Source organism: Mobula hypostoma, chromosome 22 (genome assembly GCF_963921235.1).
Source record: "Mobula hypostoma chromosome 22, sMobHyp1.1, whole genome shotgun sequence".
Lineage (NCBI taxonomy): Eukaryota > Metazoa > Chordata > Chondrichthyes > Myliobatiformes > Myliobatidae > Mobula > Mobula hypostoma.
The window spans coordinates 53,953,361-53,980,221 of record NC_086118.1 but is presented as its reverse complement, the minus strand read 5'-3'; the positions used below and the strand labels follow the sequence as shown (position 1 = coordinate 53,980,221).

General features: G+C 40.7%; 1 protein-coding gene across 5 annotated transcripts in view; it reads right to left on the bottom strand.

Moving 5' to 3' along the window:
* helz (helicase with zinc finger) overlaps nucleotides 1–26,861 on the bottom strand; it is a 347,073-nt gene that overhangs the window by 82,959 nt on the left and 237,253 nt on the right. For all 5 annotated transcript variants that reach the window (XM_063030618.1, XM_063030619.1, XM_063030620.1 and 2 more), the window contains 3 exons: nucleotides 24,381–24,588; nucleotides 2,320–2,371; nucleotides 828–1,012 (listed from right to left, as the gene is read on the bottom strand). In XM_063030618.1, the coding sequence (XP_062886688.1) occupies nucleotides 828–1,012; nucleotides 2,320–2,371; nucleotides 24,381–24,588 (445 nt within the window). The remainder of the gene's footprint in view (nucleotides 1–827; nucleotides 1,013–2,319; nucleotides 2,372–24,380; nucleotides 24,589–26,861) is intronic.

Below are 26,861 nucleotides of genomic sequence, written 5' to 3'. Positions count from 1 at the left end.
CTCTGTAAAAAAAAAACACAACTACCTCTGACATCCCCCCTGTACTTTCATCCAATCACCTCAAAATTATGCCCCTTTGCGTTAGCCATTTCTGCCCTGGGAAAAAGGCTTTGGCTATCCACTCTTATCATCTTATACACCTCTATGAAGTCACCTCTCATCCTCGCTTGCTCCACAGATAAAAGCCCTAGCTCGCTCAATCTCTCCTCATAAAACATGCCCTCTAATCCAGGCACCATACTGTGGCCAGAATATCTCAATGGGAAGTGGTATAATTAATTTTCATCCCATTCTTCTTGTAGTCAAGTGTGAACTGCACTTCATCGTAATTAATTTGGGTTTAATAATTCACTCAAATATCCTGTCTGTATAAAGATGGTTCCAGATTAGACTTGAAGCTCCATTTCAAGTGCCTTCCTGTTAATATCTCACAGTTCATCTGTATTGGTTCTTGCTGGTAACAGCACTGCCAGTCCTACACAGCAGTCGACAACAATATACCATCTTGCTGCCTAGGCCTCAAATCAGCTCAAAGAAACTGTCAATCAACAAAATTTCAGGGCTACTGAGAATCACTGGAAAATGGATTTTTAAACAGCATTTTAATAAAATATGTCTTCGTTTCAGACAGCTACATAAGTGTATTTACCCAACCAAACGATTAGTACATAAATATTTTACGCCTAGGATGTTGCAGTACCCATGCTCCAATAACTAATTCAGTTTGAAATTAATTCAGCAATAGGAAAGATAAATCAGGATAGAAGAAGTCAGCACAATTACGATTATAATTCTATTTGATCAATTCAGGAAATGAAAATACTTACTGGCAAAGGCACAGACATCACCATGTTTCCACCATAGACAGCAGGCACGTATAGGATACTAGTCCCAGTGTGTGGATCTATCCGTTGGACAGGACTTGGAGATTTACCAAGGGCAGAATGAGACCCAAGAGGAGGGGTATAGGCTCGCATGGGGTTCCCAATAATTACTGTTGAATTAGGTTGAACTGTGAAATGTAAAATTTGAATAGATTAACTTCAGAAATATAACCAACAGTCTAGCTTTCCTAATCTTCGTAGTGCATTTGCTTATATCCATCATACTGGAAGAGACACAGATCCTTTCCATGAGGATACTTTAATCGATTACCTCACTGCATACTGATGTGCAAAGCAACAGAATAATGACATTCTAGAAAAGCCTACATCCTTTTGCCAATTTATTGATTGCTCTGCATTCTCTGCCCTTGTTCATCAATGAGTGAAATTCCTCTCTTTCTATCCTCTGCCCAGTCATGAGGATCAAAGTTAATGCACAGTGGATGCCATAAACATTGCTCAATGCTGGGTGGAGCTTCCATGCGAATTTTCTTCCACAGAAAAACTCCCTCAATCATTGTCTACCTACCCTCCCACAGGTGAAGGTTCATTTATTTCAATAAGAAATGGATATAACAAATGAAAACTACAGATGCCAGAAATTTGAAATAAAAGCAGAAAATGCTGGAAAAGCTCAGCAGGTCAGGCACATCTGCGGAAAGTGAAGCAGTTAACATTCCAGGTCAAGGCCGATTCATCAAAAATGAGAAAGATTCTGATGAAAGGTCCTAGATCTAAAATATTAGCCATGTCTCTTTCCACAGATGCTGCCTGACATACAGTATTGAATGTTCTCAATATTTTCTATTTTTATTTTAATTACTTTCATTTTGATATTTATTAGATAAATACCTCCTTTGCCCAATTCCATTTCCTCCCTGAGCTCCTTAGAGCCACAGATCTTGAAGTGCGAACCCAAAAACTTAACAGTTATCTAAATCCTTGCTTGTGAAAGCCTCTTTGAGGCTCAATAAGGGTGTCACAAAAATACTGAACCTGTGCTCATCTAGAACACTATGTGGGTCCTCTCCAAAGGCCACTGTGGGACAACAATGAGAAACAAGAACCGACAATAAATTTTGCTTTAGATAGTTTAGGACAAATCTGGGGCACTGACATTGTTAGAAGCCCAGATATCAGATAAAGATTACTTTACTGGGTCAGAATACTCCTGTTCATATCAGAAAGGCAACATTTGCTAGAATATTGAAATTTGAAATGTCATCCTTAGATAATAACAAATTACATTCATTCAGCATCACACATTTGCTATAACAGAGCATGAACAAGCATCAAGCATCATTATTTTATTTCACGCCATTTTTGTAAACAAATGATCATATAGCTTGGAAAAAGAGACCTACAGCTTTGAAAAATGTTACTTTACAGTAGCTATGTTATTTCATTATATAACAAAAATTCATGGTTGACTTACCAAACCCATCTGTTGGAAGGTGGTCGCCCTGATTATGGTGATGGCCTTTATTCTATAAATAAAACAACAAGGTCACAATCAATATTCTAAGGTTAATAGTAAAATCTGTTTGCATGCTTGCTAGTCTGTGATATTTATAAAACTGTTTCCCGAGTCCACTGAACACAATTTAGAGAGATGCATTTTTCAATGAACTGTCCCCTGTACTCTAACTCAGGGGTCCCCAACCTTTTTCGCACTGCGGACCAGCGGACTGGTTTCATATTGACAATATTCTTGCGGACCGGCCGGTGGGGGGGTGGGGAGGGGGGATAGAGTTGCCAACGAACAAGAGTAGCAGTCAAATATGTTGGGTTTACCCTGAGAAAGACTACAATGACCATGAAGCCTTGTGCAGGCACCAGTACGCATGCGTAATTTATGCATGCGTGTACGTGCCGAGTTTTTTCTACAAATCGGTTTTGGCAATTCTGTTGGGGGGGTGTTAGTCACGAATGCAATATAGGTGATAAGTGGCTAATACACTCAATTTCGTTTCTAGAAGGGTTTATCTAACAAATTTAATATTAAACACACAGCGGATATCTTCCTCGCATGAATAGAGAGATAAGTCATTTATCAGGGGAGCTTGAAGTAAGTGTTGAACGAACTTCCAGTAGAAGTGGTAGAGGCAGGTTTGGTATTATCATTTAAAGAAAAAATTGGATAGGTATATAGACAGGAAAGGAATGGAGGGTTATGGGCTGAGTGCAGGTCAGTGGGACTAGGTGAGAGTAGCGTTCGGCACGGACTAGAAGGGCAGAGATCGCCTGTTTCCCTGCTGTAATTGTTATATGGTTATATAAGTCAATAGCATCATAACATTTTAAGTAATGTTTGGATATTAAACACACAGCACATATTTTCCCCGTATGAACAGATAAAATCATTGCAACACACCAATATCGCTGAATCAGTGGGAACCCTGGGCTTGTTTCCCTGCAACAACACGGTCCTATCGAGGGGTGATGGGAGACAGCGATACTCGAAGGAGGTTCCTTATGTCCAGTTTATTCCGCAATTTAGTTTCCGTTGCATTCATTGCAGAGATATGTTGGAAATGGAAGCAACGTTTTCAGTGCTTTCGTGGCTATCTCAGGATATTTAGCCATGACTTTGATCCAGAATGCCGGCAGAGATGTTATGTCAAACATGCTTTTCAGCCCGCCATCATTTGCAAGCTCGAGGAGTTGAACTGCTTCCCGTGCTGACATGGATGACTCGCGGGTCATGACCTCGCATGCATTCAAGCTCAACAGTGGGCACGACAGGGAATAAGGAAAGGTGCAGCTGACTCATATCGCCAAATCATATCGTTTCCTCGTGGCCCGGTAGCGCATGCTTTGCGGGCCGGTGGTTGGGGACCGCTGCTCTAGCTTGACTCAAAGAATTAGTTACGTATAAGACCAAAAATTATTTATTTGCAAAATGTGATGTAGGAATAAACACTATCTCAAGCTGTACCATCATATACCGCGTACTTTAAAAATTAGCAAACTTTAAGCACAGGCTTAAGTTATATAATTGCTTACAAAACAAAGCCCCTTCCCAGTCCTGATGAAGGATCTCAGCCCAAAATATCTATAAGACCACAAGACATAAGAGCAGAATTAGGCCTTTCAGCCTATCACATCTGCTCTGTCTTCCATAATGGCTGATATACTATCCCTTTCAACCCCATTCTCTTGCCTTCTCCCTTGATACCCTTTGAATCCCTCCCTAATCAAGAACCTATCCAATTCCCCTTTAAATATTCTCAATGACTTGCCTTCAATGCTGTCTATATCAATGAATTCCACAGTTTCATTACCCTCTGGCAAAAGAAACTTCCCCTCACCTCTTCTGTTTTAAAGGGACAAAGTTTTAATCCCTTCCACTGATGCTGCCTGACTTGCAGTGTTCATCTAGAACTTTGTGTGTATTGCTTAGAATACAATACATTTGTGAGTATAAAAGTAAGAAAGATTATTTTCTATTGATATAATGTGGACACCATTGTGAAGACTAGCATTATCAACAATAATTCCCATTTGTTCAAGGTAAATCAACTCTCTGACTGCTGCAGTCCACGTCACTTTCAGAAGAATGAGGGGTGAACTCATTGAAACCTATCGAATGGTGAAAGGCCTTGATAGGGTGGGTGTGGAGGGTGATTTCTAAGGTGGGAGAGTCTAAGACCAGAGGACACCGCCTCAGAATAGAGGGATATCCTTTTAGAACAAAGATGAGGAGAAATTTCTTTAGCCTGAGAGTGGTGAATCAGTGGAATTCTTTACTACAGGCAGCTGTGGAGGCCAAATGTTTATGTATATTTAAGGCAAAGGTCCACAAATTCTTGATTGGTCAGGGCCTGAAGGGATACAGGGAGAAGGTAAGAGATTGGGACTGAGAGGAAAATCGGATCAGCCATCTTGATGGAGCAGACTCGATGGGCCAAATGGTCTAATTAATTCTGCTCCTATTTCTTATGGTCTTATCGAGTGTTATTAGACACAGGTTTTCAAGACTTTGCCTTGACAACAAGAGAGGAACAAGGCATGTCCAAGTCAGGATAGTATGCAAACTGGAAGAGAACCTGCAAGTACCAGCATTTCCATATGTCTACTGCATTTCTTATTCCACATGTTTGGAGGTGCTGTCAGAGCAACCTTAGTGGATTGTAATGTTCTCATAAACAGAGAACTCTGCAATCATACTGTGCTGGTGATGAAGATGGCAAACGGAGCTCCAGTCAAACAGACTGCTCTGACCTGAATTAGCTCAATGAGCTATGCTCATCTAGGTAAGTGAAGAGGATTCCATCATGTTTCTGGCTTATGCATTTGGAAACCTACAAGATAAGGCACTGGAAAATGGTAAATCTAATTATCTCTTGAAGTGCAAATGTATTTGTTGTTTATAAACCCTGAGTTAGATGATAGCCAGGGTCTTCAAGCCTTTGGACATGGGCTGATTCACTGTCTGAATTAAAACATTTCTGAATAATTAGCCACACTTCTGATTACCTCCAATAAGACCATAAGATTTAGGAGCAGAAGTAGGCCATTTGGCGCATTGAGTCTGCTTCACCATTCAATCATGGGCTGATCCACTTCATCCAGTCATCCCCAATCCCCTGCTTTCACCCCATACCCTTTGATGCCCTGGCTAATCAAGAACCCATCTATCTCTGCCTTAAATACACCCAATAACTTGGCCTCCACAGCCGCTCATGGAATTTACAAATTCCACAGGTCTACCACCCTCTGAATAAAGTAATTTATCCGCACCTCAGTTCTAAAAGGACGTCCTTCAATCCTGAAGCCGTGCCCTGTTGTCCTAGAATCCCCTACCACAGGAAATAAGTTTGCCATATCTAACCTGTTCAGGCCTTTTAACATTTGGTATGTTTCTATGAGACCCCCCCCTCATTCTCCTGAACTCCAGGGAATATAGCCCAACAGCTCCCCAGACGTTCTTCGTACGGTAATCCTCTCATTCCTGGAATCATTCTTGTGAATCTTTTCTGAACCCTCTCCAATGTCAGTATATCCTTTCTAAAATAAGGAGCCCAAAACTGCACACGATCTCTTTTTCTGTGAGGACTGTGGCCAGACCAAATATTTCTCTGCTCCTCACACACTTAGGCTTTACGGCAGAAACAGAGTTAATATTTCAGAGGAACAAAGTTTAACTGGAGCTGGGATCCAACTTTCAACTCATTTCTTTTTTGCACTTGCTTCCATTTTTTTTTTGCAAAGAGAGGCTGGAATTTCAAAAAGCTAATTAATAGAGAACTTTTTACAATGTTCCGAATGAGAAGGCACACCACCTGTTTTCTTTCAGGTATAATACTACAAATGAAGTCAGATTTGCTGTCAGGTAGACACACAGTATTTGCTTACTACCAGCCTGGATAACATTTATCCCTCAGTCAACACCATTGAAACAGATCTAATGGTTGGCAGATTTCCAACATGTTTAATTTTTTTGCTTATCAATCACAAATATATTTTCTATCTTTCACATTAGTAAGAATTCTTACTTCTAAAGTACTCAGTGACATATTTGGGGTCCGAGCTTATTAAAAGTGCTTGAAAAGCACTGCATTTCAAATTTTTAAAAAGGGGCTACAGAGTAAATGAAATATTACATAATGCTAAATAGTAAATAATATTTGTGTCATGGCTGTGACTGATTTCAGCACATTTGAATTTGACATTCTTTAGCCCATTAATTGCTTAATCAGACTCCTCATGATTTCTGCTAATCTCAGAAAGCTTCAATGTAATCAAACTCCTGGCTGTTTGGCCTTGGAGAGATAAATCAGGACCAGAAATTGACAAATTAAACAATTTGGCCTGCTGCTTTCTTCCTGAAGCAACATTTAAGCAGAAAATTTAAAATCAGCCTCAACCAATTTCTTTCATGCTAATATCAAAACAGAGTCAAACTGCAATAAATGAAGGGGGCAGATCAACAAGACTTTAACTGCAGAAAGCTAAATTAGGGTTGTCAGTTAAAAGGGACTCAGCTTTTTCAATCTGCACACAAGTAACAACGAAAGCATATTCCGAAAACATTCCAGTTGGTGATTTAATGCTGCCTGTGTCATAAACCAAAGGTTTGTGAACATTCATTCTTCATCAACACCTGTATTCTTTACACTTTACTTCAGAGATTTGTAATTTACAAAAAAGCTCAAGTTCTGAGTCAACTGAAGTTCCCTGACACGTATTTGAGATACTAATCTAAATGTCTAAACCAACAGCTATGAGCAAACTGTTGTTAATTACCTCAGCACTTATATGTATTTACAATTCCAAAGATTATCATAGACAATTATCCCCCCATAACAAACCATTTTGCTCCATCTCCTGATAACCCCATTCCTTGATTCCTCAATCACCGTTCTCCCTTTAATTAGGCAGAGAAGATGCATTTTTTTTGTTTCTGGAGCTGAAACATTCTGCCACTGCCAGAGCTTCTTCTCTTCTTATAGTCACCATATCTTGCTATTTCACCTCCTAGAACTAGATCCAAAGGAAGAAGCATATAAAGATGAGCTTTATTTGTCACATGTACATCGAAGCACCCAGTGAAACAAAAGGGGAAACTACACTCATCTATTGAGATGTTCCTACAACTAATGATCTCACTTTGAGCCCACAGAGTGCTGCCAAAATCTGCAGTTGACCATAACAGAGCGTGTCTGGCGGGCAGCACGGACTCCGTTCAGTACGATGTGGCACACCGCCCTTGGTGGAGCGCATCGGCTCCAATGCCTCTCTCCTGGCCACACCACGGCTTGAGGGCTAGTCCTTGCTGCGATCGAGGCCACACAGCTCCCCAGCCATCCGCTCCTGCTCTCAGTCAATAAATCAGCAAATCCAACTTGAGGCTTACCAGATTAACAATGCCCACCAGGGTCCTGCGATCACAAGAAAAGCGACCCAAGATGCCACTCACTGTTCGACTGTAAGCCTCCATCAACTCATTGCGCAGCTCCTTCATTTTCTCCACCAGTGAGCAACTCGCTGATGGTGTAGACCTGCAGTACTTTAAGTTCTTAATGTATATAAGACCATAAGATATAGTAGCAGAGGTAGGCCCTTTGGCCCATTGAGTCTGCTCCGCCATTCAATCATGGGCTGATCTAATTCTTCTAGTCATCCCCACTCCCCTGCCTTCTCCCCATACCATCTGAGGCCCTGGCTAATCAAGAACCTATCTATCTCTGCCTTAAATGCACCCAATGACTTGGCCTCCACAACCGCTTGTGGCAACAAATATATATTGTATTTGCTTCTACCATTTCCCTTGCACAGCATTTCAACTGCTTATCACTCTGTAAAAATCATGCCTTTTCCCCTCTCAACTTAAAGCTATACCCTCTAGTATTTGGCATTTCCACCCTGGGAAACAGACGGCGGGTGTCTGCCTTATCTATGCCTCTCATTATTTTATATACTTCTATTAGCTTCCAATTCTCCAGAGAAAACAACCCATTTGTCCAACCTCAAGCATCCACATTGTTCCTGTAACGTGGTGACAGAACCGCACACAAAGCTCCAAATATAGCCACAAAGTTTCATGTGAATGAGATTCTAAATTCTTCACACCAGCATTCACCAGAGAGATAGACTCGGAGGGTGGGGAGTTCAGGGATGAGAATGCTAATATCTTGGAGAACATCTGCATCAGGAAGGATGAATTGCAAGATATATTGGAGCATTCCTGATGGGACTATTCAAGGATCCTAAGGGAAGCAGGGAGGAGATTGTTGAAGATCTAATAGCCCTTCATTCCTGACAACATCCTGATGAATCAATCTCTCTCTCTCTCTCTCTCTAACACATTTTCCCTGTAGTGTGTACACTATACCCTAAATACAGTCTCACCAATATTTAGTAAAATGTGATGTCTCAACTCTTATACTCAATGCTTTGGTCCATGAAGGCAAATGTACCAAGAGCCTTTTTCACTACCCTATCCAGTTATCTACCTTCAGGAAGCTGTGAACGTGCATCCAAAGGTCTCACTGCCTATTAGTGCTCCTAAAGGCCCCATGGTTACTCTGTATCTTCAATAGGAAAGCTGTGGATGGATTATGGGCCACATGTGAGCAAATGAGATTAATAGGGATAGGCATCATGGGTGGCATGGACAGGGTGGACTGAAAGGTCCTGTTTCTATGCTGCATGATTCTATCACAAAGACTGCACTTCTCACTGACAATGAGTCACTTACTTTATTTTAACAAAACTAATCAGATTGCACAACTGCTTTCTAGTTGCCATCCAGATTCACATGGCAGGCTCCTACCCATCTCATCACCAGGTGACTCTAACTCAAACTTTGTGCCCTGATCTTCACCTGTCCGCAGATTTAAAACCTATGCCCCAATCTTGACCCATCTGAAGATTCAGACTCCTTGCACCGATCTTCACCTGTCCACAGATTCAAAACCCTTGCTCCGACATTAACCCGTCCGCAAACTTGCACCTCCCCAAAATTGCATATTCCAGTGTTCATTTCTCCTGCTTCCCTGAGCCATCAGGAAAGATGTCCCTTACCAAAAATGGCACCTTTTTGACAAATGCAGCTATCTCTACCAGAACTGAAATTTCACTTTAAGTTACGCACGCAGATTCTGGTGAGGTTTGAATGAAACTTTCTCTTTGCCACCAAAAAGCCAAGTTCCCTGGATCCCACACCTCCTCACCTTCTGAATAAGCCTACCACAGGGAACCTTATCAAATGTCTTGCTAAAATCCATATACACCACACCTACTACTCTCCTTTATCAATGTGCTTTGTCGCATCTTCAAAGAATTTAAATCTTTAAAGGGTAAAAGTGGGTTGGAAGGGATGCAAGAGTAAACAGGGAAATTTATTGGACATTGTTCTTTATGTTAAATGCTGGGTCATCGACTCATGGCAACTCAATGGATAGTTGCCCTAAATGAGTTTCCATCCTTGCAAAGGCAGCTCATTGTTGATAATGTTGCATTCATAGCTGTCATTATTGTGTCCACCCATCTGATTGGCAGCCTTCCTCTCTTCTGTTGTCCCGCCACCTCGCCAAGCATGATATCTTTTTCCACCGAGCTGTTTCTTTGCATGATGTGCCCAAATTACAATAGATGGAGTCTTGTCATTTGAGCCTCCAGAGACAGACTTGGTTTGATCTCGTTGAGGACCAATTTGTTTGATCAGTAAGAACTTCACGAGATGAGTAGTATTTTTCTGCAGCACCACAGTTCAAAGGCGTCAATACACTTCCTATTCTCCTTCTTTATTGTCCAACTTTCGCATCCATATAATGTCGTTGAGAACATCATTCCCTGTATAGGTTGAACCTTTATAGATTCCTGTTCCTGAGGATCTTCCCTAAATCCTTCATGGCTGCTCTGCCAAGGGCGATCCTTTGTTGGATTCCTTGACTGCTTACCATTCAGTATTAATCACTGATCCAAGTAAGTTGAAACTGTCAACCACTTCAATTTCCTCTCCATCAAGATTGAAATTAGATAGTCATAATCTTAGTCTACTTCAGATTGGACATTATTAGAATCTAATAATGCTATATACATGCAACAATTACTTTCCTTGATGGTGCATTGAGCCAGAAGGCATCAGCCACTTAATTCACTTGTAGTTATTAACAATGAAAAAAAACAGCACACTTGCTATGGGTATTATCGTCAGAAACTGAAGAAAACATACTTCATGAACTAAAGGATGGCAGACCGGTTCAATGAAGCAGAAAAGAGAAGCCAGAGGCATGAACATTATAACTTCTGCAAAGAGAATTAACAGTGTTCAACTTTCAAGGTAGGAACAATGGGGATCAAATTATTATTTGAATTATAATTTTAAAAGCTGATTAGATCATGTGTCAATGAGTATCTGTAAACTGAACAGCGGCTGGACACTACATTTTGTCCTACATTAGAATTAATACATTTTGTTAAAAGATCTGTGCATAACTGCACATGGAGGATAGAGGTAAACGAAGAAGGGAGGGGATATTCTTGCCAGAGCACGTCCACCTGTCTGGGTTCATCCAGAAGGAATCACAATAACTGATTTCACTGTACATATTACAACACACTTGGCCGAACAGTTGGAGAAATGTGAAGTATGTTGTAGGCCAACCACAGATAACAGCAGACAGTCTACTGTGAACTGAACTGCTGCCAGCACTTGAAGACAAAGGAAAGCACAGAATCTGCCTCATGACTGAAATCGCTTTTATATCCCAAAGCAAGTGAATATTTTCTGAAGAAGATGACTACACTACAGTGATTACTTTATTTAAATATACAAAGCTATATACAGAATTGTCACAAGGCTCCTCATTGTATTCGGCAATGTACGAAGAGTAATCTCTGTTCTCAAATTAAGTCTTTTATTCCTGCAGAAAATTAGTTTTCCTGTGTTCTTTCTTACTTCATAAAAAGAACAAATCTGCAGTGTTGTTAAAATAACATTTCAGCCAACGAGATGATCAAGTTTATAACACAATCATACTTTTCATTTAATTTCAGTCCTTGGTTAGTGCAATGTCTGGGTGATCAGGAGACCCTTTAACTTGAGGTCAAATTGGATATATTTTCACCTTAGCATTTGAAAATCAAAGCAAAGAATCAATGAGGTAGAAATATTTACATGCTGAGTATATAACATGGGATGATATGTTGAAGTTGTGTAAGACATCTGTGAAGCTTAATTTATAGTATTGTGTGCAGTTCTGGTCACCTTCCTACAGGAAAGACAAATAAGAGTACAGAGAAAATTTGCTGGAATTTGAGGACCAGAGTTACAGGTAACGGTTGAAAAGGTAAGGACGTCTTTCTCCAGGAGCAAAGGAGAATGAGGAGAGATTTGATAGAGGTATATAAAGCTATCTATTTACTTAGTGATACAGCGTGTATCAGGTCCTTCCAGCCCAACAAGTCCAGCAACCAACATATTTAACACTAACCTAATCACAGGACAACTGATAATGACCAATAAACCTACAAAATTTGTATGTCTTTGGACTGTGGGAGGAAATCAGAGTACCTGGAGAAAAAGCACGCACACACAGTAAGGACATACAACTTCTTCCAGGTGGCGTTAGAATTGAACTCCGAACTTTGATGCCCCGAGCTGTAATAATGTCACACTGACTGCTATGCTACCATGGTGCCCCAATTATGAGGGGTATAATAGGGCAAATTTAAGCAGGCGTTTTCCTCTGAGATTTGGTGAGATAAGAACTACAGGTCACGGGGTAAGGGTGAAAAGTAGCATATTTAAGGGGAACACAGGGGAAGTTCACTAAAAGAATGATGAGAATATGGAATTAGCTGCCAATGGAAATGTTAGACACAAGGTCAATTTCAACATTTAAGGTAAATTTTGATAAGTACATGGATGGGAGGTTTGTGTTTAATATTTCAGTATATTTGAGTAATATTGTGAATGTATTGTTTGATTAAGTATATTTTGTTGTTTACATAATTCATTATGGTTTATATGTAAAGGTATGCGAATGGCATACGTTATCAAGCCACGGCATACATGCATGCTTTGCTAAAAGTAAAACAAAACTAAGAGTAGACAGGTTAGTCCTGGCTCTGTGTTTTTCTTTCAATTAGTTTATGCTTTGGAGTTATAAAACATAACAGTGGTGATGAGGTACTTTTAAAACAAACCCAAGACCATAAGACACCACCTGTTGAAACGCAGCGAAACGTTCAAGTTCAAAATAAATGTCAGAAAATGAACACATTCACAGGTTCATAAACAGTGAGTACCAGGTGATAATAATCATAAATTTAAATAAAGAGCAGAAATGGCTTTCTACATCAGAAAGACGGATGCTTTTGATTGCGTAAGAGATAATTCGAATATGTATACTGAGGAAATTGAGCAGTATTTTGAAGCAAATGAATTAGCCAATGAGAAGCGAGTGCCAGTTTTGCTGAGTCCATTGGTAGAAGAGCATACAGTTTACTTGGAAGCTTGACCGCTCCAACCAAACCAGTCAAAACGAGCTTTGCTGATATTGTGAAAGAAATGCAGGAAAATTTGGAACCAAGACTATTGGTGATTGATGCTTTAAGTTTCATTAGCAGAATCAAAAAGAAGGAGAATCCATTTCAGCATACATGGCTGAATTGAAGAAATTGTCAGCTCAATGATGGGCGTAATGATACACTGAGAGATGTTTAGATGTGTTCAGAAGCTTTTCTCAGGACTGGTGTTCTGGAATAGTCAGTGACAATGGATACAGTAGTCCCAACAGCCAAGAAGAATGGATCTGTCAGGATCTGTGGGAATACTTAAGGCCACTTTTTAATAGCATCCACTACTACCAAGTAATTGCCCAGGCAAAGGATTCATGCGGATTTTGACAGACCATTCATGGGCACACATTTCTTCGAGTTGTCCATGGGCTCCACTTAACCTTGGAAAGAATTCCTTCAGCCTCTATGTGACCTAGCTCACTGGCTACTTTATCATAGATGGTATATGAAACCAAATGGGCTTTGAGAAACTTGGGTGTGGCACCGTCATTTAACACTATTTTACCCTTGAAATAAATGTAATAAGACATATTATATCTGCACCATACCACCGAGCTACAAATGGTTTGTTGGAAAGGTTTGTACAGAGTCCAAGGAACATACTGTGAACAATGTCAACAAAACACCCTACACTAACATTGAATCAGAAGCTTGCAAATTTCCATCTTGCATATCACAATGCAACACACTCCACAACCAACACCTCACCAGCTATGCTGTTTTTGGGTTGTCCCTTGCACTTACACTTGGATCCCGTCAAATCCAGTCTCAGGAGGAGTATGTAGGACATACATCTGAGACAAATTGAGAACTCTTCAAACAAGGTGGTTTGATATTTCACACCTGGCCAACCAATCCTGACGAGGGATGACAGAGATGGTCAAGTGTGTGTACTTGGAAAGATTAAGGACGGAACTGAACCACTCTCCTACACAGTTGAGTTTACGTCTGGTGGCATCTGGACATATATTACAGATACACACACACCCGCACACATACACGCTCACATACACACACATATTATATATGCAAAAGTTTGGGCACCCCGGTCAAAATTTCTGTTACTATGATTAGCTAAGCAAGTAAAAGATGAACTGATTTCCAAAAGGCATAAAGTTAAAGATGACACATTTTTAAAATATTTTAAGCAAGATTACTTTTTTATTTCCATCTTTTACAGTTTCAAAATAACAAAAAAAGAAAAGGGCCCGAAGCAAAAGTTTGGGCACCCTGCATGGTCAGTGCTTAGTAACACCCCTTTGACAAGTATCACAGCTTGTAAACGCCTTCCGTAGCCAGCTAAGAGTCTTTCAATTCTTATTTGGGGGATTTTCACCCATTCTTCCTTACAAAAGGCTTCTAGTTCTGTGAGACTCTTGGGACATCTTGCATGCACTGCTCTTTTGAGGTCTATCCACAGATTCTCCATGATGTTCAGGTTAGGGGACTGTGAGGGCCATGGCAAAACCTTCAGCTTGCGCCTCTTGAGGTAGTCCATTATGGATTTTGAGGTGTGTTTAGGTTCATTATCTTGTTGTAGAAGCCAACCTCTTTTCATCTTTGGCTTTTTTACAGACGGTGTGATGTTTGCTTCCAGAAGTTGCTGGAATTTAATTGAATTCATTCTTCCTTCTACCAGTAAATGTTCCCCATGCCATTGGCTGCAACACAAGCTCAAAGCATGATCGATCCACCCCCGTGCTTAACAGTTGGAGAGGTGTTCTTTTCATGAAATTCTGCACCCTTTTCTCTCCAAACATACCTTTGCTCATTGCGGCCAAAAAGTTCTATTTTAACTTCATCAGTCCACAGGGCTTGTTTCCAAAATGCATCAGGCTTGTTTAGATGTTCCTTTGAACCTTTTGAATAGAATTTTTTGGCTACAAAAGTTTTCTTGCTTAAAATATTAAAGAAGTGTGTCATCTCTAACTTTATGCCTTTTGGAAATCAGTTCATCTTTTACTCGCTCAGCTATTCACAGTAACAGAAATTTTGACCGGGGTGCCCAAGCTTTTGCATGCCACTATATATGTATATATACACACACACACACACATATAATTTGAGATGCATTCTATATTGAGTTGGAGTTTATAGCTAAGCAGGGAGGAGTGTTGTGGATTTAATATTTCAGTAATACTTGAGTAATATTGTTTAATTAAGCAATCTTTGTTCTTTATATTATTCATTACATGTTATATGTAGAAGTACATAAATGGACAATGTCATCACATCCTATTAGATGTGCATGCCTCGCTAAAAGTAATAGGTGAAACTAAGAGTAGACACGTTATTCCCAGCTCTGTGTTTTTCTTCAATTAGTTTATATTTTGGAGTTACAAAACATAACAGGAGGAGTGTGGAGGGCCATGGACCAGTTGAGGGTCGATAAGACTAGGCAGAATAATATCTCAGCATGGACTAGATGGTCCAAAGGGCCTGTTTCGATGTTGTAGTGCTCTATGACTTTATACGAATGACATGTGCAACACACACAATTTAAACCCAGCTACAATCACATAAATTTGGATTTATAAAGCTGTTAGGATTAATTGGGTTGTGGCATTTAAGGGTCATCTCCACGCTGTCCACTGGACAGAAGACTTCAGTCAACTCCATCATTATGATTCTATATTTAGAAATCCTGAAATGGCCTCAAGTGTCACTGCATCAATTATTTACAATGTTATTCAGCTTCTTTCTTTTCAAAAATTAGAAGTGAAGAGAGCAAAGACGTTGAAACAAACTATGGGGAAATAAACTATGGCAATCAGATGTAATCACATCAATGAAAGATTTAATAAAATATATTTAGAAGTGTAAATTATTTATAAATGTCAATTAATGCTAAGATATAAATTACTAGAAAAGTAAATGCATTAAACGACACAGTTTATATACAGACTTGTTAGCATTTTCTGAATACATACAAAATTCATGGAATGGTACATCTACTCACACTGAGTGCTTGGCTCACTGAAGTTTGCTTTCTTCGTGAAATCAGAATGATAACTGATTTAATACAGTTTGTAAAATAGCCCCATCATTACCTATCACAAAGGCTGCATTTGCAACACTTCAGGTGGATTACAAAATGGTAATAGCAAGTCTATAAAACCAATTTCTGGCTCTTGTGATGTAAATTTTCAGGATAAAATCTAGTGTGTGTTTACCAAGTGATAATACTTGGAAACAAATATTACAATTGCTAAGTATGGTATTTTAATTTTATTTAGAGATACACCATAGTGACAGGCCCTTTCAGTCCAACTTGTCAATAATCTGACTATATCCTCATTCTGTCCACACTGCTAGAATCTAATTACGTTAATGTTCCAAGTCCTATATATACACAACTGGATTTACCAACACACACAAAAAAAAGAGGCATAGTTTATGTTTCGGGCCGAGACCTTTCATCAGGACTAACTGAAAGAAGAGATAGTAAGAGATTTGAAAGTGGGAGGGGGAGGGGGAGATCCAAAATCATAGGAGATTTACCAACATTTTATTTTAACAAAATATTAACCTCAATAACCAACAAACCCAATGAGAGCAGACCATAAGAATTTAGAACTCTTACCTACCATTTTTTTCTGGCACAAAGTTTTCTAATTCAATATTTATTGGGTGTGAAGGCAGCCCTCAGGGCCAAGAAAATAAATGTGATGAATCTGCAAGTCTCAGAATAGAATAGCATCCATTTAGAACAGTGATTAGGAGTAATTTCTTCCATCATAGGGTGGTGAATCTGCAGAAATCATTGCCACAGTTGGCTGTGGATGTCAAGTCATTGGGTACATTTAAGATGTAGGTTGATAGGTTCTTGATTAGTAAGGGCATCAAAGGTTACAAGGAGAAGACAGGAAATCTGTTTGTGACGTATATAAATGACCTGGATGAAAATGTAAATGGGTGGGTTAGTAAGTTTGTAGATGATCCAAAGAGGTGGTGTTGTGTATAGCATAGAGTACAGGCAAAGTATACAGTGCGATATAGATCAGTCGCAAAAATGGATAGAGAAATGGCAGATGGAGTGTAACCCAACCAAATGTGAAGTGATACACCTTAGTAGGTCAAATGTAAGGACACATTAAGGACAAGACCATTAACAGTGTTAATGAGCATAGGGATCTTGGTCCAAGTTCATAGCTCCCTAAGAGTGGCTGCACAGGTTGAAAGTGTGGTTAAGGCGGCAAAAACATACTTCCCTTTATTAGTCAAGGCATTGAGTTTAAAGGTCAGGAAGTTATGTTGCATCTTTACAAAATTCTAGTTAGACCACATCTGGAGTGTTACATACAGTTTCTGGTCACCAGCATAAGAGGAAAGATGTTGGGTTATGGAAAGGGTGCAAAAAAGGTTTACCAGAATGCTGGCTGGATTGGAGGGCATGTGCTCTAATAAGAGAGGACAAACTTGGGTTGTTTTCTCTGGAGCAGCAGAGGCTGATGGAAGATCTGCCAGAGGTTTGTAAGATTATGAGAGGCATAGAGTAGATGGACAATATCTTTTTCCAAGGGTTGAAATGTCCAGTACCAGAGGGCATCAATTTATGGTGAGAGGGGATAATTGCAAAGGAGATGTGAGGGGCAAGATTTTTTCCCCCTTTTTTTTTACACAGAGAGTGGGTGGTATCTGGAATACAGGTGTCCCCCGCTTTTCGAACGTTCGCTTTATGGAACCTTGCTGTTACAAAAGACCTACATTAGTTACCTGTTTTCGCTAACAGAAGGTATTTTCACTGTTACGAAAAAAAGGCAGTGTGTCGAAAAAAGGCAGCGCACGCCCCGAGCACCCAAGCTCCTCCCCCGGAACTGCATTCTAGCTGGCATTGCTTAAACACGTGCCTGTGAGCAGCTGTTAGCAAGATGAGTTCTGCAGTATCGGAAAAGCCTGAAAGAGCTCGTAAGGGTGTTATACTTAGCGTAAAACTAGACATAATTAAGTGTTTTGAGATAGAAAAAGATGAACTGCTTGCCCTGATGGAAACAGACGACGATGAGATGACACCCAGTGTCCCACCACCCCAACCCCTGGGCTGCGGACCGATACATTGCCGTGGAGAATGCAGCGGTAGCTGGGACGCACCCGGCACATCTTCAAGAAAAAAGCCAAAATAAACAAGCTAATAAATTAGGTGCCGCCCAGCATGTAAATGTCGGCCCAGATCAGAGGTGATTTTCTAACCGTTTCATAGGAACGCTCTACCTTCGGACAGCGGGGGAAACCTGTATTGGTAGGTGCCGTTACATTAGGGACTTTTAAGAGTTGCTTAGATGGGCACATGAATATGAGAAAAATGCGAGGATATGGATATTGTGTAGGCAGAAGAGATTAGTTTTTTGGCCATCTGATTACTGATGTACTTGGTTCAGTGCAACATTGTGGGCCAAAGGGCCTGTACATGTATGTTCTAAAGGGGGTTGACAGAGATAATAAATCATCTTTGATGGAATGGCAGACTCTATGGGTCGAATGGCCTACTTCTGCTCCTTTGGCGCATGGTATCTCTGACAAACTATGGGCAGCATATGGCTCTGTATTTTATTGGCAGATTCTACAGCTTGTACTTTTATGTTGAATATAGATCAAGATCCTGAGGAGTCTGAGCACACAAAACAGGCTTATATTTGTGAAAAACACACGTTTTGTTCTGATCACAAAAAAATAGTTTCTGAGGCTGTAAAAGGCAGGATATAGCAAGTAGAAGCCTCTTTTAAAGTAATACCTACTGGAAACCTGGAATATTCAATTCTAAATCTTATTTAAAATCTGTTTAATTGAAAGTTGATGCATTATTAATTTGAGTGAAATAATAAGGGTGCTGGAAGCAGTCAGCAGATACAGCAGCCTCTGTAGAGCAGGGGAAAGATGAGTTATTGCTGCAGGTTCATCAGAATGTTGCCTTAATTCAGACAGGTCAGTTTCGACAAATTGAGAAGCATGGTTATCTGAAATTACTGAATCCGATATTGAGTCATGAAGGCTGCAACATGCTTGGGTTGGAAGAAGACTGATGTTTGTTGGATTAGTACAAGAGACTATTCAAGACCTAGGTCATCCTTATGAATTGAACAGAGGTGCTCCACAAAGTCATCCCCTAATCTCCATTTAGTTTTTCCACTGTAGAGCAGACCACATGGTTTAACGCCAATGTCAGCACACTGCAGTGGAAGAATAGCGAGGAGCTGGCTGCTTAATTAGAGAGACTGTTTTAGTCCCTGGATGGGGGTGAGAACGAAGGTGGCAAAATGAGCAGGTCCTAAAACTCATGCAGTGGCAGAGGGAGGAGGATAGGTGTTGGTGGAGTGAAGGAGGAAGTTGTGGAGGCAACAGTCCCTTCAGAATACTGAAAGGGGAGAAGAGAGAGGGTGTACCCCTGTTGACATGCCTATGATCATTTGACCTATCAGACTCATGCCATCTCCCACAACAGAATTACATCCTCTCTTATTTACCTGCACCTGCAACTTATTCTTTCTTACATGCTGTGATAAGCTTCGGATCTGGTTAAAAGCCAATGAACACCATGGATCTTCAGACTCTCCGTGAGGATGATAACAGCTTACACAAATCAAAGACATGGCCCAGATGCAAATCACTGAGGTAATAATCAGGCAGCATCCATGCAGGGAAATTAACAGTCCATATTCTGGGCATGTAACATCCTAATGTAGGGTCTTGGTAAGACACATTGACTGTTATTCCTTTTCACAGATGCTGCCTAACTTGCTGAATTCTGCCAGCATTTTGTACATTGGTCAAGATTGTCAGCAGCTGCAGAAACTCTTGAAGTTAAATCTTGTTGAAAATCGAGGAAATTACAGAAAACAGAGAACAAGACTGACATTTTGCAGACTGTTCAGTCTGTCAGAGTGCTCCTAAACTTCCAACTGCTCTATTACTAAGGACCCCTATCATCCAGGCCATGCTCTCTTCCATCATCAAGGACCTCCACCACTGGGAAGGAGGTACAGGAGCCTCAGCTCCCACACAACCAGATTCAGGAACAGTTATTACCCTTCAACCATCAGGTTCCTTCACTCACCTCAATACTGAACCAATTCTACAACCTTTGGACTTCCTCCAAGGACTCTACAACTTATGCACTCAGAATTATTTATCTATTTATGCATTTATTTGTTTCTTTGTACTTGCACAATTTGTTCTCTTTTGCATATTGATATCTCTCTGTGTGTATGTGTGTGTGTGTATATATATATATATAGACACACACACACACACACACAAAAATATATCTTCTTCCAAGGACATTGGAAGAGGAGTCCTGGAATATTTTAAAAACAGAGGTAGCTATATAATAAGCAGGGGACTGAAAAGCTACCATGGGAAGAAGGGAATGTAGAATTGAGATTAAAATGAAGCAAAGCCCCTGGAGCCAAGAGGTCTACTTTTGCTCCTGAGTTTAGATTAGATTAGATTATGAGGATACACAGTCCTCTTTTACTGTCATTTAGTAATGCATGCATTAAATGATACAATGAATTAAGAAATATAATTAAGAAATGGTCCAACCTAGCAGAGTCCACTGCCAAAAAGGCCCACCAGCACCTTTACTTCCTAAGAAAACTAAAGAAATTTGGCCTGTCCCCTAAAACCCTCACTAATTTTTATAGATGCACCATAGAAAGCATTCTTCTAGGGTGCATCACAACCTGGTATGGAAGTTGTCCTGTCCAAGACCGGAAGAAGCTGCAGAAGATCGTGAACACGGCGCAGCACATCACACAAACCAATCTTCCGTCCTTGGACTCACTTTATACTGCACGCCGTCACAGCAGTGCTGCCAGGATAATCAAGGACACGACCCACCCAGCCAACACACTTTTCGTCCCTCTTCCCTCCGGGAGAAGGCTCAGGAGCTTGAAGATTCGTATGGCCAGATTTGGGAACAGCTTCTTTTCAACTGTGATAAGACTGCTGAACGGATCCTGACCCGGATCTGGGCCGTACCCTCCAAATATCCAGACCTGCATCTCGGTTTTTTTGCACTACCTTACTCTCAATTTTTCTTTTTTCTATTTATGATTAATAATTTAAATTTTTAATATTTACTATCGATTTGTAATCCAGGGAGCGGGAAGCGCAGAATCAAATATCGCTATGATGATTGTACGTTCTAGTATCAATTGTTTGGCGACAATAAAGTATAAAGTATAAAGGTATAAAGTAAAGTATGTTCCTCCAGAATGATATCACAGAAACACAAGACAAACCAAGACCAAAAAAACTGACAAAAACCACATAATTATAACATATAGTTACAACAGTGCAAAGCAATACCATAATTTGATAAAGCACAGACCATGGGCACGGTAAAAAAAAAAGTCTCAAAGTCTCTCGAAAGTCCCATCATCTCACGCAGACAGTAGAAAGGAGAAACTCTCCCTGCCATGAACCTCCAGCGCTGCAAACTTGCCGATGCAGCACCCTGGAAGCACCCTGGAAGCACCCGGCCACAGTCCGACTCTTGAGTCCGTCCGAAAACTTCGAGCCTCCAACCAGCCCTCTGACACCCAGCACCATCTCTGCCGAGTGCTTCGACGTTCCTGAAGAATGTACACTCTCTGAACTTGTAGTACCAACTCTTGTGTCACCTGGCCTCCACCTCCCACTTTTCTGTACTTAAAGTTTGATTTTCAGCCTTTACTGAATCTGATAAAAGATCACAAGCCTGAAGAGTAAATTTTGATTCTCTCTTCATAGATGAGAGCCTGACCTGTTGATTATTACCAGCATTTCTGCTTTTTATTACAGATTTCCAGCAACTGTAGAATTTGCTTTGATTATTTTGACTGGTTTTGTGTTTGTATAAAACCTTTTTCATCATACTTTGACCATCAGCAAATTTACATCTTCAAGACAAATTGTTAAGTGCCAGTCAGGATACCCAGAGGGAGAAGCCAAATTAGGGTAATAAATAACTGGTGTGATTCATAAACAGTTGAAGAATATTTTATAATAAACCATCTACCATCAGTTAAAAATTGAGTAAACATTGCTTCAGATAAATGTTCATATTTTAAAGTTCATATATATAACCTTTGCTTCCTCATATTATTATTCAAAAGGCATGAGGAAAATCCATGCAGCAATTTATCTCTTAACAACATACTGATACAAAATTTGCCAATAACAACAATGAGGTATATAGTATTAAATTGTTTCGTGAGACCATAAGACACATGAGGAGAACTAGGCCATTCAGCCTACCAAGTCTCTGTTCCATTTAATCACAGCTGATTTATTTTCCCTCTCAACCCCATTTTCCTGCCTTCTCCCCCTAACCTTTGACACCCTTACTAATCAAGAACCAATCAATTTTCAATTTAAATCTATCTAATGACTTGGCCTCCACATCCATTTGTGGCAATGAATTCCATAGAAATTCCTCCTCACCTCTGTTCTGAAGGGGTGCTCTACTATTCTGAGACTGTGCCCCCTGATTCTGGACTCTCCCACCACTAAAATATCCATCATCACATCCACTCCATCTAGAGCTTTTAATGTTCAATAGGTTTCACTGAGATCCCCCATCATTCTTCTGAATTCCAGTGAGTACAGGCCCCAAACCATCAAACACACCTCATAAGTTAACCCTTGCATTCCTGAGATTATTCTCATGAATCGCATCTGAACTCTCTCCAAGGCCAGGACTCCCTTACTTAGAAAAGGGGCCCAAAACTGCTCACAATATTCCAAGTGTGTCTGACCAATGCCTTATAAAGCCTAAACATTATATCCTTGCTTTAATATTCTAGTCCTCCTGAAATGAATACTAACATTGCATTTGCCTTCTTTCCTACCAACTTAACCTTCAGGGAATCGTGCACTAGGACTCCCAGTTCCCGTACACCTCTGATTTTTTAATTCCCTCCCTTTTAGAAAATAGATTATGCCTTTATTCCTTCTACCAAAGTGCATGACCATTCACTTCCCTATGCTGAATTCCATCTGCCACTTATTTGCCATTCTCCTAATCTGTCCAAGTCCTACTGCAGTCTCCCAGTTTCCTCAATACTATCTGCTCTTACACCTATCTTTGGATTGCCCATAAAGTTGGCCACTGAGCCACCAATTCCTTCATCAAAATCACTGACACAGAACATGAAAAGAAGCAGTTCCAACACTGAACCCTGCAGAACACCATTAGTCACTGGCAGCCAACTAGAAAAGGTCCCCTTTATTCCCACTCCTCGCCTCCTGCCAATCGGCCTATCTCTGTCCACGTTAGTATCTTTCCAGTAATACCACAGGCTGTTATCTTGTTTATTAGTCTCATGTGCAGCACCTTGTCAAAGGCCTTCTGAAAGTCCAAGTAAACGACATCCAGACTTTCTTTTGTCTATCCCACCAGTTATTTCCTCAAAGAATTCCAACAGATTTGTCAGGTAAGACTGCTCCTTAAAGAAACCATGATGACTTTGACCTTCTTTATGGTGTGCCCTGAAACCTCATCCTTAATAATAGATTCTAACATCTTGCAACCATTGAAGTCATATCAGGTGATTTTAGATGTATCATCGAGCTTGGAAATCTAAATGTTCAGGAACATTATCATCTTGTTTGTTCTCACCATTTAAAATACTGCACTCTTCACAAACTAAACTTGCCCCCGGAAGGTTAAATCTAAGCAGGTTTTTAAGGACAGTTAATTGTTTATAACTGTCAGTCACCCTCGTGCACACTTAAAATGAACTGTTACAGTTGTGCATTTTCATTTCTTCAGCTTTACCTGTTGATATCAGGAAAAAACAAATAAAAGTAAGATATTTTCCTCCACTCTGTCAATCCAATCTTTCTTTCCATTCTTATTTCTAATTCTGTATCTGATTTGACATTGAATTCAGTAATTTTGAGCCAGGAATTCATATCAGTCGTGGCACTGGTATTTTCACAATCCTTCAATTTGATTACCAAAGTAAATGCATCAGTTTGACCAACTCTCTCAGATTCCACATTCCCTGCAGAGATGCTACACTGTTCCCATCTTGAATCTGCAGGAATCTGTGAGGTAAAACCAACACAAAGAGGGCCTGAGACTACTGCTGAAGTTACTATACTTGAACTGAAACTAAGAAATCATCAGACTGGAAAATAAACAATCCTAACTTTTATATTAATCCTGCTTTAATAAATACCTACACCACTTCCTAAAGGGTTTTAGGAGCTGGTTGAGCTGACTGTGCAACTCACTGTTGTCTTCTTTGAGAAAGCACCTCATCTTTATGTAAAGCCTCCTCCTGGATGGCTGCGAGTGGGGATCAATGTTCAAAAAGCATTCTGTCGTTTTGTGGAACAGTACCTCAATTAGTCTATTACCACAAATTCAAATACACCAACATGTACAAGAGGCCACAACAGAAAACAGATAAAAAAAAAGACACACAGTCTGAAATTGAGAGTGCCTTGAGGAAATATATAAACCAGTCACTGTACCTTCGGAGGGGATGGCTGTTGCTGCTTGTTGGTATTCGTCGGCTGCTGAAGTCTGAGAGCTCTTGGGATGAATTCTGGAGCTAGGGGATTAAGGACATAAGTCTTCTTCAACTCCAGTGCCTCCAGCTGTGCCTTAATTTGTTCAAACGTGATCCCATGGAGACTGTTGTTCTCATGACAGATATCAATGAAGCTTTCCCAGAATTTCCTTCAGGAGCAAGAACATGATATTAAAAGGAGTGGTTCCCATATTTGTGGCATTTCAAAATTTTAGCGAATGTACTCCATACCTAGGTATACAAACAATATACATTACTGGACATTCGCACAAATCAGAAATTAACTGAAGAATATATCATCATTTGCTACCAATGGGTGGTAGAGTGGAGATACATCTCCACCAAAGGAGGTGTAAGGTGTTCTTTCCTTCCGCTAGCTTGCAGGTTATCCTTGTTAGGAAGGTGCAGCACCTGCTTAGCCGCGCCCCCCCCCCCGCCACACAATCTGGGTCATGTGAAGTCACGGGAGCAGGTACCGGATAGTTGTATGAAAAGCTGGGGCATAACACAAGTCCTGGTTATGTGACCACTGATGCCATGCAATCTCGGAAGAGTATTGATAATGGATGGAGTCTTGTAAAGACACTGCCCAGAAGAAGGCAATGGCAAACCTCTTCTGCAGAAAAATTTTACCAAGAACAATCAGGGCCACGTTTATACAACAGATCCACATTGGCATCATAATAGCATCTTAAATAAGTAAATAAATGCTCTTGCATTGAAAGATGTTCCTCAACACTAAATGTGCACACATTATTGAATTTGTTGACATGCGTGTCAAGTTGTTGGGTTTTTGAATGGAGAAATATGGAAATTCATTGTCAGTGATTTTCAGAAACTAATCAAAACTTTCAAGCTCAGGAAATAGTTTGGAAAGGAAGGTGGTGTGGCAGAGAGAATGGTTAAATCAGGATTTCAAGAAGTAAGTTAATATGATGCCTTGATGCACTGGTGCTTCCAACTGCTTGGAAAAGTACAGCACAGGAAATGGCCCTTCAGCCCATGCTGCTAACCCAAATTAATCTCATCTGCCAGCACATGTCTGTGCATACAATTCAAATTGCACAAATATTCCCAATCACACACAAAATAAGAGATTCAAGATTATTTAACATCATTTCCAGTACACAAGTGTAAAGAATGAAATAATTGTTACTCTGGATCCAATGCAGGACAAAAAAACACAATAAGATAAAGAACGACAATAATAATGAAAAACAATAAATATAAGTACATGCAACACACATCAAAGTTGCTGGTGAACGCAGCAGGCCAGGCAGCATCTGTAGGAAGAGGTGCAGTCGACGTTTCAGGCTGAGACCCTTCGTCAGGACTAACTGAGGAAGAGTGAGTAAGGGATTTAAAAGTTGGAGGGGAAGGGGGAGATCCAAAATGATAGGAGAAGACAGGAGGGGGAGGGATAGAGCCAAGAGCTGGACAGGTGATAGGCAAAAGGGGATACGAGAAGATCATGGGACAGGAGGTCCAGGAAGAAAGACAAGGTGGGGGGGGACCCAGAGGATGGGCAAGAGGTATATTCAGAGGGACAGAGGAAGAAAAAGGAGAGTGAGAGAAAGAATGTGTGCATAAAAATAAGTAACAGATGGGGTACGAGGGGGAGGTGGGGCCTTAGCGGAAGTTAGAGAAGTTGATGTTCATGCCATCAGGTTGGAGGCTACCCAGACGGAATATAAGGTGTTGTTCCTCCAACCTGAGTGTGGCTTCATCTTTACAGTAGAGGAGGCCGTGGATAGACATGTCAGAATGGGAATGGGATGTGGAATTAAAATGTGTGGCCACTGGGAGATCCTGCTTTCTCTGGCGGACAGAGCGTAGATGTTCAGCAAAGCGGTCTCCCAGTCTGCGTCGGGTCTCGCCAATATATAAAAGGCCACATCGGGAGCACCGGACGCAGTATATCACCCCAGTCGACTCACAGGTGAAGTGTTGCCTCACCTGGAAGGACTGTTTGGGGCCCTGAATGGTGGTAAGGGAATATTGGCGAGACCCGACGCAGACTGGGAGACCGCTTTGCTGAACATCTACGCTCTGTCCGCCAGAGAAAGCAGGATCTCCCAGTGGCCACACATTTTAATTCCACATCCCATTCCCATTCTGACATGTCTAACCACGGCCTCCTCTACTGTAAAGATGAAGCCACACTCAGGTTGGAGGAACAACACCTTATATTCCGTCTGGGTAGCCTCCAACCTGATGGCATGAACATCGACTTCTCTAACTTCCGCTAAGGCCCCACCTCCCCCTCGTACCCCATCTGTTACTTATTTTTATGCACACATTCTGTCTCTCACTCTCCTTTTTCTCCCTCTGTCCCTCTGAATATACCTCTTGCCCATCCTCTGGGTCCCTCCCCCCCCGTCTTTCTTCCCAGACCTCCTGTCCCATGATCTTCTCGTATCCC